Source organism: Babylonia areolata, chromosome 11, assembly GCF_041734735.1.
Source record: "Babylonia areolata isolate BAREFJ2019XMU chromosome 11, ASM4173473v1, whole genome shotgun sequence".
Taxonomy (NCBI): Eukaryota; Metazoa; Mollusca; class Gastropoda; order Neogastropoda; family Buccinidae; genus Babylonia; species Babylonia areolata.
The window spans coordinates 14,090,242-14,102,741 of NC_134886.1; the positions used below are offsets into that span (position 1 = coordinate 14,090,242).

The 12,500-nt window shown below is 42.4% G+C and overlaps 1 protein-coding gene across 5 annotated transcripts in view; it reads left to right on the forward strand.

Moving 5' to 3' along the window:
- The window catches only part of LOC143287555 (paired box protein Pax-7-like), an 81,729-nt gene that overhangs the window by 43,641 nt on the left and 25,588 nt on the right, over positions 1–12,500 (forward strand). For all 5 annotated transcript variants that reach the window (XM_076595643.1, XM_076595644.1, XM_076595640.1 and 2 more), the window contains exons 2-3: positions 11,878–12,019; positions 12,417–12,500. The exon at positions 12,417–12,500 is cut by the window's right edge and continues 88 nt beyond it. In XM_076595643.1, coding sequence (XP_076451758.1) covers positions 11,878–12,019; positions 12,417–12,500 — 226 coding nt within the window. The remainder of the gene's footprint in view (positions 1–11,877; positions 12,020–12,416) is intronic.

Genomic DNA, 12,500 nt, shown 5'->3' on the forward strand with positions numbered 1-12,500 from the left:
CTGGGTTTGCTTCCTGATTTTGGAAATATCTACTTGTTTGTTTCTTTGTTACTTTGTCTGCTCATTTATTTATTCATTTCTTTCTTTGTTTCTTTGTTTAACTTTTTGTCTATTTGTGTTTTAATTTTTTGCTTTGTTTATTTATACATTCATTCGTTGAATGCGCATATAAACAGCAGGAAGAATGGTTTATAGAGTACTGAAACGAGAAATGAACTGGTTTTAGAATTATTTCAAACAGCTGAAATAAGTAAATGAATATAACTGAAATTGTATCATATGTTTATCCTTTAGTTTGATCCTTGATAAACCATCGTCAGAGTTGTTATAGAATCATCAGCATTCAGTTTTTATAAAACATCAACATTGAAATAGAAAAAAAGCTTTAATATTGTATTATGAGATGTACTCAAACTGCACACACACACACACACACACACACACACACACACACACACACACACACACACACACACACTATCACTGATAGTGAAAAGACGCTAAATTAAAGAACGAACACACACACACACACACACACACACACACACACACACACACACACACACACACACACACACACACACACACACACACACACTAAAAACGTCAACACCACAACGAGCACAGAATTACATACGTGGTTTGTATCAATCTGATCTTGATAACTTTGGTAACTGTTATGTATGAAAATGGTCTAGCTTTGTCCACTGAAAAAACATGTATGATGTTTAATTCAGGTGGTAACCCATCTAGCATACCCATTTTTAAATCACTTGGTGACGTCATTGATTATAAACAAGTGGTGACGTTTTTAGGTGTTTATCTTACTTCAAAGCTGACATGGAACATCTACTTTGATTACATCTTAACAAAGGCAAGGAAAAATATCAATTTTATGAAATCATAAGCCGCTTACCCTGGGGAATGGATACAAAAACATTGATTCATCTTTTCATGGCTCTTGTAAGATCTACGATAGCCTATGCACAAAAAATATTTTTCAGTACACCTAAATATCTATTACAAAAGATTCAAAGTGTAGACTGTAAGGCTATCAAAGTTGTCCTCGGAGTGCCCTCTCATGCATCCAACCAGGAAACATCCAAAACAGCCGGAATTTTTCCCTTAAATAAGTATCGTGAGTTAGCAACAGCAAAATTCGCTGTGAGATACACTTCAGTGACAAAAAATTTCATTGCTGATGAACTGACAGTAAGATCTGACATTGATTTTCCTAAAAGAGCTAAAGCCATTTCATCACAAGAAACAGTTGCAATTTACGTTTCAAATTTGTTAAAAGAATCTGATGTCAACATGAGAGTTAGCTGCAAAACCACATCATACTCCTGTTCCTTTCTGGGAAATGTTGAAAGCAGATTTTGATATCAGTTATTCTGAAACAAAAAAGGAAGAAACATCAATATCACGACAAGTACTGCCAGAATTCATATAGCAGAAAAGTATCAGAATCATCTCCATATATTTACAGATGGATCTGTTCTTAATGACAAAAATACTGGTGCGGCTTTCTATATTCCTGCCTTTAAAGTTGAAAAATCTTACTATATTGGAGAACATCTTTCCATATTCACGGCTGAGCTAAATGCTATTATACAAGCTCTGAACTACTTAGTGAGCCATCAAATTGTTTTCTCGAAAATAGCATTCTTTGTTGATTCCAAATCAGTACTTTATGCTCTAGAATTATTCAGTCTTGAAACAAGACCTGACTTAGTTATTGAGGCAAATCATTGGTACATTGTTTGAGGATTAAAGGGACTGAGGTCAGTTTTTGTTGGGTGTCTTCTCATGTGGGCATTCATGGCAATGAAACTGCTGATAACGTAGCTAAAAGAGGAGCATAGGATTAAGAAAAATCGACAAAAATACATGTCCGTCTTTCCGTAAAAGAGGCATACACTTTGTTAGAAAATTCAGCATGGGGTCGATGTCATAACCGATGGAAGAAAAAAGTTTTTAAAACATAAAGGGACATTATTCCCTGAGAATATTATTAAAGAAAAGATACCGAATCCATCAGCTTGCTTCACAGGCATTAGTTCATAGCCCTATTTATACATTCATTTAATGTACTTCAGAATTGCGTTAATGGTTTCCAAGTATTGAATTACTACTGTTAAATGTAATTGCATGTTAGTTATGCATTTTGGGGTTGTTGTCTGCCTTTTGTTTTCCTCTTCCCTCTCCCCCCACTTCCCCCACCTCCTACCTTTTTTTCCTCTTTTCTCTCTCTCTCTCTCTTTTTTTTTTTTTTTTTAAATCGTCTAATATCACTGATAGTGAAAAGACGCTAAACTAAAGAACGAAAACACACACACACACACACACGCGCGCACGCGCGCGGAGAGAATGAGAGAGAGACAGAAAGAGAGAGAGAGAGAGAGAGAGAGAGAGAGAGAGAGAGAGAGAGAGAGAGAGAACGCAAGAATTTTGTGTAGGCCACATGACCTGTTACAACTGATCGTGCTGACAATGTTAGAGTGAACCATTGTTATAGTATACTATGAACATAATCAACAATGTCAAATAAGCCTTCAAAAAGAAAAAGTCAAGAAATGGAAAAAAACGCATTAACGACGTCGGTTTGCATGATAAATGTATCTACCAAGGTCATGAAGGCGATGCTGATATTGCATCAAATGCTGAAACCCAGTCATCGACGGATAAAGCATGTAGTTTTTTTTAGGAATATACTTGTGTCGTAAATCGTTCAGTTCTGTGCAGTGGAAAGGAAAATGCAGTCCCGTTTCTGTAGCTTTGTGGCAGAATGAACACATGAGGTCTTGCTCTGATACAGCAGTATAGCGTTTTTTGTATGTGTAGAGTTCGAATATACCTAATCAAAATCTTATCAGGATGTGACGGATATGTTTGTTGGTAACTGTTGTGAAGTTGGATTGCGAGGATACGGATGTTTTGAATGTGTGGCAAACACTAAATCAAGTGCTGCTGCTGGTATATTCATTCCACATTTGGTAGTTACTATCTATCAGTCTCTGTTTGAAAGATCCCAGGAATACTTTTTGATTTGACACCCCCTGATTTTCCCACACAAAGCCCAAACCCGTCTCGTGTAAAGTTTTACAAACATGAGATACCCACCAAATCGTACCACCATTATGAAGTGAAAGAAACATGTTGCATGCTTTTCGTGGAAGCCCGGAATCATCTAGTGTTGATAAACGTAACCAGTATTTGGTACAAGCAACATAGGTAAAAACATATAAGGGGTAACATCCAGTTTCGCCGCACACCATGTCGTTTGGGGTTCGGGGGCTGACATTTAGCAATTTCTTCAATGCAAAGGTGTGAACATTTTCCACCGCTTTCTGTTGTGTAAAATCCCAATTTCTGCAGCATTCAATAACATTGGCTCAATTTGTGTTCAAATAGTTTTACAAAAATGGTTGCCGAACAGTCCCCTAATCTCCAGAGTTCTGAACATGTCAATGACCCCTGTTCTCGCTTTACAAGTTAATTCACTGACTGCTTTACTAAATGCTAATTTTGTTGAAAAAAATCAGACGTAGATATTAAAAAAAAAATCTTATGAATATTGATTGATTGATCCATATCAATCAATCAGTTAATATTTATAAGAATTTACCACTGACATCACATGCCCTTTGTAGAGCCACATTTCCTTCTTTGCCAAATACCCCCCATTTGTGAAAATAACAATGTTAGATATGTCAAGATTTACATGACGTCCTCGCTCATTTGATTTGCATGCAAGTACATTTAACTTGTTTTGTAAGCCTATAACCGTGTCTGATAGCAAAATACTATCATCTGCAAAGAGTGAAATAAAAAGTTCAAGCACATTGGGGAAAAGTTATACACCATGTTATACACCATGATGTCCTCAGCCAGTCCGTTAATGAATAAGGAAAACCAAATGGGACTTGTTATTTCACCTCGTTTCAAACCCTTAAGGCAATGCAAAGCTTCTGATATCTGGCTTCCGAAACGAATGCGGGCCTTAACACACACAGAGCGAGAGAGAGAGAGAGACAGACAGACATACAGACAGACAGACAGACAGATATCGCAATATGCATGCATGGAAAAGTTGTGAATCTTTGTTTTGAAGCAAACACGCACGCGCGCGCCGCGCCACACACACACACACACACACACAGGGCGTTCCGATTCCAGCAGCCCCGCACAAATTGATGTTGACCTGAACTGCTTGAAAACCTTTTATCCCTCCAGCCGCTGTCAGGGATTTGAACCACGTCACGTTCTGTGTAACCACCGAGCGGTGGCGCCCGTTGCGTCGTCCGCTTGACACACCAACCCACCCTCTGGCAACGCTGTCACTCCACTGTTCTAAACAGCAGTAAACTGACGCTATGGGGCCATACTTCATACAGTGTGAACCGTCAAAACTGTTTATGATCGCTCTTTAACCATTCACCGCCTCTGGCTTCCCACTGGCTTCAGGATCACAGGCCTTCCAATCGCACAACCCGGCACACCTTTCAGACAACATTTCTCGCGGAGAGAAAACGTAGGTGGCTCAGAACAGTGTACTGTATACACACTGTGTCAGTCAACCCGCCCCACAAGATCGGTGGAAAAATCTCCCCGTTTTGTTTTGGATCCGTGGATAAACCCCACTTTATGTTCTTCATGTCAATTCACATTCTTTCCTTCACATACCTTCATTATGCCTTCATATACCTTCATTATGCCTTCATATACAGAGAGGTTTCATCAGATTAAAATCAACAAGAGGCAAACAAGAACAGGAAAACAGACCACTGTCACAGCACAGTGGCTTGAGGTCTATCAGGAAAAATAGTCTGTCTCTCGGTGTGCGTGTATGTGCGTGTGTGTGTGTGTGTGTGTGTGTGTGTGTGTGTGTGTGTTCTGTGTGTGTGTGTGCGCGCGCGCTTGTGTGTGCGTGTCGTGTGGTAGTCTACAACTGCGATACAATACGATGTAATTCACTGCAATACAATACAACGTAACAATACAATGCAACACAGCTCAATACAGCTCAACATATCACCACATAACACCTCAGCACACCACACCATACAACACAACACACACTTCATGAAAATAATAGAGAAAGGGCGATTCTCGTGCTCCACGCTAAACTTATCCCTTGCATTTCCTTTCTCTTCTTTGCACCCCAGCCGCTGGGTCGGCCAGCCTGTATCGTCACAACACTGCCTGGTCCGGACACAGCGTGGACCGAGCGGGGATCGTCAAATTGCAATTCCCATGCTTTCGCACACTCTCTTCCTTCTGCCCTCAATGAATTAGAGCGTCAGAAATTAATGTTCTGTGGTTTGAGAACGGCTGCATGGTTTGGGCAAGGGAGACAGAGACAGAGTTTATGAGGTGAGAGGGAGATTTCTACCTGAGGTGACCAAGCTGGGAAGGGATGGGGCGGGTGGGGGGAAGGGGCCAGGGAGAGGCGGAAGAAGAGGGAAAGACCGATTTCAAAGGGTACCGGGTTGGGAGAGATTAGTAATTTGTATCTGGTCACCAAACAAACTGCGTGTGCATTGTGTATGTATGTATGTATGTATGTATGTATGTATGTATGAAGTCATCATGTATGTATGCATTATGTGTGCACGGTGTGTGTGTGGTTGGTGGTTCGTGTGTTGGTGTGTTTGGCGGTGGTGGTGGTGGTGGTGGTCTGTGTGTGTGTGTGTGTGTGTGTGTGTGTGTGTGTGTGTGTGTGTGTGTGTTTCTGACAGTGTATATATATTGGTGCGTGTGCTTGTGTGTCTGGATGTGTGCTTTTATGCGTTTGGTCTGTGTGCGTGTTTGGTGTGTGTGTGTGTGTGTGTGTGTGTGTGTGTGTGTGTTTCTGCCTGCAATTTTATTTGTTTTCCTTTCGAAGTAGATTCATGTACAGAATTTTGCCAGGGACAATTCTTTTGTTGCCGTGGATTTTTTATACGTGCGCTAAGTGCATGTTGCACACGGGATCTCGGTTTATTGTCTCATCCGAATGACGAAGATGTTTGGAATAATTATTTATCACTCCAACAAGTGTATGAATGTTTGAATCAAAGTCCACTTGGTATCTACCTTTGGCTGATCTGTGTGTGTGTGTGTGTGTGTGTGTGTGTGTGTGTGTGTGTGTGTGTGCGCGCGCGCGTGCGCTCGCGTGTGTGTGTGTGTGTCAAACGTGCTTCAACGAATGGTTTAATATCTGCGTGTGATTACACACACAACACACACACGCACCCACACACGCGCGCGCTCACAAGTGCATGCGTATGTGTGCGTGTGTAAATATGTGTGTGACAAAGAAAAATATCAAAAGATAACCGTATGCACAAGCGAGTATGAATACTCTCGGTGATGTGACTTAAGAGACAAGGACACATACATAGAGACAGGGAGAAATAGACAGACACACAGAGACAGACACACACAGACACAGACACACACAGACACACAGACACACACAGACACAGAGAGAGACAGACAGACTCGAGACAGGACAGACAGGGAAGGTTTACTGCCCACAATGACCCAAGAGATGTTCTCTCCGCGGTCGATTTGCCCGTCGTCCGCATGTGGTTTACGGCTGTCTCTGCCCCCCTCCTCCCTTCATCCATCTGCTCCCCCCCCCACTCCACCCCTTCCCCCGGCCCCTCATCCGCCCCTTTCTTCCCCCAGTGTCATCCGTCAAATAGCACGTGACACACAGAACCTGCCACTGATCCAGCCACATTTAGCAGCTGTCTCCACTTCTCTATTGGACGTGATGGTGCTGGTGGTATATATATATATTTTTTTTTCCTGTTGTTGTTGTTTGTTTGTTTACTTGTGTTTCATTTCTTTGGGGGATTTTCCCCGTTGTCTTTATTTCAGGGAATGATCGTTATTTGTTTTGTTCGGTTTGTTGGTTTGTATGACTGACTGTTGGTTGGTTTGATTGACTGTTGGTTTGTATGACTGACTGTTGGTTTGTATGGCTGATTGTTGGTTGGTTTGATTGACTGTTGGTTTGTATGGCTGATTGTTGGTTGGTTTGATTGACTGTTGGTTTGTATGACGGACTGTTGGTTGGTTTGATTGACTGTTGGGTTGGTTTGACTGACTGTTGGTTTGTAGGACTGACTGTTTGACTGACTGTTGGTTGGTTTGATTGACTGTTGGTTTGTAGGACTGACTGTTGGTTTGTATGATTGACTGTTGGTTTGTAGGACTGACTGTTGGTTTGTATGATTGACTGTTGGTTTGTAGGACTGACTGTTGGTTGGTTTGATTGACTGTTGGTTTGTATGATTGACTGTTGGTTGGTTTGATTGACTGTTGGTTTGTTTGACTGACTGTTGGTTGGTTTGATTGACTGTTGGTTTGTATGACTGACTGTTGGCTTGTTTGACTGTTTGCTTGTATGACTGACTGTTGGTTTGTATGACTGACTGTTGGCTTGTATGACTGACTGTTGGTTTGTATGACTGACTGTTGGCTTGTATGACTGACTGTTGGCTTGTATGACTGACTGTTGGTTTGTATGACTGACTGTTGGCTTGTATGACTGACTGTTGGTTTGTTTGACTGACTGTTTGCTTGTATGATTGACTGTTGGTTTGTTTGACTGACTGTTTGCTTGTATGACTGACTGTTGGCTTGTTTGACTGACTGTTGGCTTGTTTGACTGACTGTTTGCTTGTATGACTGACTGTTGGTTTGTATGACTGACTGTTGGTTTGTATGGCTGACTGTTGGTTTGTTTGACTGACTGTTTGCTTGTATGATTGACTGTTGGCTTGTATGACTGACTGTTGGTTTGTATGACTGACTGTTGGCTTGTATGACTGACTGTTGGTTTGTTTGACTGACTGTTTGCTTGTATGACTGACTGTTGGCTTGTATGACTGACTGTTGGTTTGTATGACTGACTGTTGGTTTGTATGACTGACTGTTGGTTTGTATGACTGACTGTTGGTTTGGGACGTTTGGTTCGGTCACTCAGTTTTCATTTGCTCGCTTGGCTGTGTGCAGTGTGTTTGTGTTTGTGTGTGAGCCCCATCACGTGTGTTTGCATGTCTGTTGTGTGTGAGCCCCATCACGTGTGTTTGCATGTCTGTTGTGTGTGAGCCCCATCACGTGTGTTTGCATGTCTGTTGTGTGTGAGCCCCATCACGTGTGTTTGCATGTCTGTTGTGTGTGAGCCCCATCACGTGTGTTTGCATGTCTGTTGTGTGTGAGCCCCATCACGTGTGTTTGCATGTCTGTTGTGTGTGAGCCCCATCACGTGTGTTTGCATGTCTGTTGTGTGTGAGCCCCATCACGTGTGTTTGCATGTCTGTTGTGTGTGAGCCCCATCACGTGTGTTTGCATGTCTGTTGTGTGTGAGCCCCATCACGTGTGTTTGCATGTCTGTTGTGTGTGAGCCCCATCACGTGTGTTTGCATGTCTGTTGTGTGTGAGCCCCATCACGTGTGTTTGCATGTCTGTTGTGTGTGAGCCCCATCACGTGTGTTTGCATGTCTGTTGTGTGTGAGCCCCATCACGTGTGTTTGCATGTCTGTTGTGTGTGAGCCCCATCACGTGTGTTTGCATGTCTGTTGTGTGCGCCCTAGCTCTCTACAGCGTTAGTTTCCTATCTTTCTGTATAAGCACGTGGTGACCATGCAGGAAGGATTAACTGACCCAACCGTTTAAGCCCGACATCACACTCCACAATCCCTTGTTTCAAGTACCCCTTCAGCAAATCGCACCCCCCAAATCCTCACCCCCCAACCCCCCACAACACTCTCACAACACACACACACACACACACACACACACACACACACACACACACACACAATCAAATCCCAACCGCGTGAATCTTAACGACCTTGTGCAGTAGTAGTAAATCACAGAGTCATTGTCCCAAATGGCCTGTATGCTTCCCCCGTCTCTACGCCAGCGTATAATAGGTATGGGAGGCACCCCACCTCACCACTAAAACACGGCCAATACAGCCAGTTTTCAGCTCACTGAACGATTAAGAGGTGAAAGCCACACTCGCTCCTCCTCTCCTTCTATCTGCTGCCTCGCTCATGGCTGTGTCAAGTCTTGCGTGAATCGATAAATTTCCAGGCTCGTTTCACGTGTCGTATAAATTTAAAGCCCAGAACTGTGGGCTTTCTCTCTGTCTCTGTTTCTGGCTGTTTCTCCGTGCTTCTTCTTCTTCTACTTCTCTTGCAGTGCATGCGTGCGTATTTGTGTGTTCATATGTGTGTATGTGTGCGTGCGTGTGTGTGTGTGTGTGTGTGTGTGTGTGTGTGTGTGTGTGTGTGTGTGTGTGCGTGACGTGAAAGACCGGAGCTGACAGCGCTGAGCGAGTTCCCTGGCAGGAGACATGACCTGCCACCACCTCCACCCATCACCCTCTCTCGGCATCCATCCCGCTCCCAGCATGACGTACAGTAGACCCCCCTGAATGCCGTTCCTTAACACTCCACCCCGGGTAGGGGCACGTCAATGTCCACCTTCATCCACCCGCTTGGAGCATCTTCCACACACACACGCACACATACACACACACACACACACACACACACGCACACGCACACATACACACATACATACACACACACACGCACACATACACACATACATACACACACACACACACACACACAACCATCCTCCCCAACTGCTGTTATTGCCGTGTGTGTGTACTGACCCCAAAATGTGTGTTGATCGATTAGATTTAGTTTTGCTGCTGATGGTAATCAGTTAGTCATAGTCTGTCTGTTCTTTTGGTTGTTGTTACTGTCTCCTTTGCTTTCCTTTCGGATTTTGTTCTGTGGTCCATTGGGTAATAAACACCATCAGGAGTCAATATTTGTCTTCACTGTGACAGACAGAGAGAGAGAGAGACAGACAGACACACAGACAGACACACGGAGACAGAGATTGCGAGAGGGACACGGAGAGATGGTGAGAGACGACGTGAGTGCAGAAGGACGGAAAGAAACGAAACCGGAAAACAAAGAAAGAAAAGTGGAAGGAGCATCAAAGTTAACTCGTGGGAAAAAAATGGAAGGAAGAATGTTGATTTTAATCTTAAGTAAATCGTAATTAGTAATTATAACCGAAGGATTAAAATACACAAAGTAATGTGTTTCTTTGTTGTTGTTGTTGTTTTAATCATGATTTAATGTTGTCGCGTAAAAAAAACCAACAACAATAAAGTTTTTATGAGACATGTCAATGCCTTTGGGAGGAAAATAAAACAGTTGGCAGATTTTGACATCATGTCAATCGATTTGAAAAAAAAAAAAAAAAAAAAAAAAATCAGAGGATCGATATACATTTGCAGTTGGCAGATTTTGGCATGTCAATCGATTTGAAAAAAAAAAAAAAAATCAGAGGATCGATATACATTTATTCTCTGCTCTAAATCAATCTATAGGGGTTGCGTCATTCTAATGACCTTATCAGATCGAAAATTGGTCATATGAATATGTTTTTACAATTAGTTCATAAAGAGACAGACAGACTGTAGATGGAATGTGTACATCGAAATAAAATAAATCACGTCATTATTTCATTACTTACTGTTTATGAATATCATATGATACAATTGATAATATGATTCATCAGCCGTCATGTTAAAATTGAAGTGCAACGTTGTGAGCACAGTATAAGCTTTAAGCTTGTTGATGCTCTTTTGTCGTTGTTTCCATTGTAATCATGTGTACTGTTGAACAATTAAAGATTATTTAAACCAAATCACGTCGAGCATATCAAATGCACTGTGCCCTCTCACTCTGAGAGAGATCAACCCCCCCGCCCCTCTCCCAGCTCCGTCTTCCACACCACCCCTCGTTCAGCCAGGTTGGTTTTGTAGGGTGTTTTTTTTTTCGCCAAAGGGCAGAGAGAGAGAGAGAGAGAGAGCTGGGAGGTGGGGTGGAGGTGGAGGGTAAGGAGGCTCATGGAGGGATCAGAAAAGAGGAAATCGGGAGGGGCACACACCCCGGGTGGTCAGGCCATAAAACTGATCCACGCCGCTGCACGTGTCTGAGTGAATATACCCCGGGTAGGAGCAGGATCTTGACGCCTATCTGCCTTGGCGAGTGGGGAGGCTGACGTCTGTCTTCGCCACCACAGGTTGACCTCTTATCTGTCTTACAGCAGTGACGTGTGGGTGGGGGGGGCGAGGCAGGGAACAGGTATTGACGTCATATCTGCAAACTACGTCAGCGGGGGAGCGTGTCACCCTTAAATTGAAGACGGTTGGGGTTGTGGGTGATGCTTCAACCCTGAGTTTCTGTCTGACCTAAACATGCATGGACCAAAAGCAATGTGGATGGTTTATTTCAATGCTGGAATTTGGAGGTGATGGAAACATTCACACGAGCGAATCATTAGAACTATAAGGGTTATGTTATTATTAAAAAATATTGACGATAAGATACCACTACTGTATCACCATACTACACTACGAATCCTACAAACATTGTAATATGATTGATCACAGTTATCAATCAAACGAAATGAAATCTGTACGTGTTTCTCAGCATTAAAAAATTATATGCTTCAAATGGAAAATTACGTAAACAGACTCCATTGAAACTGTCTGTATAATGATGCCATTAATTCACTTATTCATTTACTTATTCATGTATTTATTTATCCATATATATATATATATATATATATATATATATATATATATATATATATGTGTGTGTGTGTGTGTGTGTGTGTATTTGTTATTATTTTAATTGTTTGTTATTCATTAATTCTTTTATTCGTTCATTCATTCATTCATTCAGTCAGTCAGTCATTCATTACCTTCATATATATATATATATATATATATATATATATATATATATATATATATATAATATATGATTTTGTCCCCAGGTCAAGGGCGGGTGAACCAGCTAGGTGGTGTGTTCATCAATGGGAGGCCACTCCCGAACCACATTCGGCTGAAGATCGTGGAGATGGCGTCACAAGGGGTCAGGCCTTGTGTTATCAGCCGGCAGCTCAGAGTCTCTCACGGGTAATTAGGGGGTTTCTTTTTCTTTTAGTCGTCACCTTTCACTGACTGTTTTCTTGACCTGATATGCCAGAGCTACCGTTCGATCATAAAGGTAACTGGAAAACTGATTTCGCTACCATCATGGATTGTCAGTCACCTTTAGTAGTTCTGGTAGTAACAGTGGTAGTAGTAGTAGTAGTAGCGGTGGTTGTGGTGGAGGTGGTGGTATAGTTATCATCGTAATTAGTAATTTGCGAAATCTATTGGTGAGTTTGTATAATGTTACCTTCTATAATTACATATATAGCGAAAAAGACAGCGAAAAGATGTGCGTTACGCCCATTCAGTTCATTTCCTCGTCAACCGCCTCAGCCCCTCCCACTTCCCCCTTCCATAATAAAACCCTTCTGCCATGCAGGTGTGTGTCCAAGATCCTGCAGAGGTACCAGGAGACGGGCAGCATCAGGCCGGGTGTGATCGGCGGCAGCAAACCCCGGGTGGC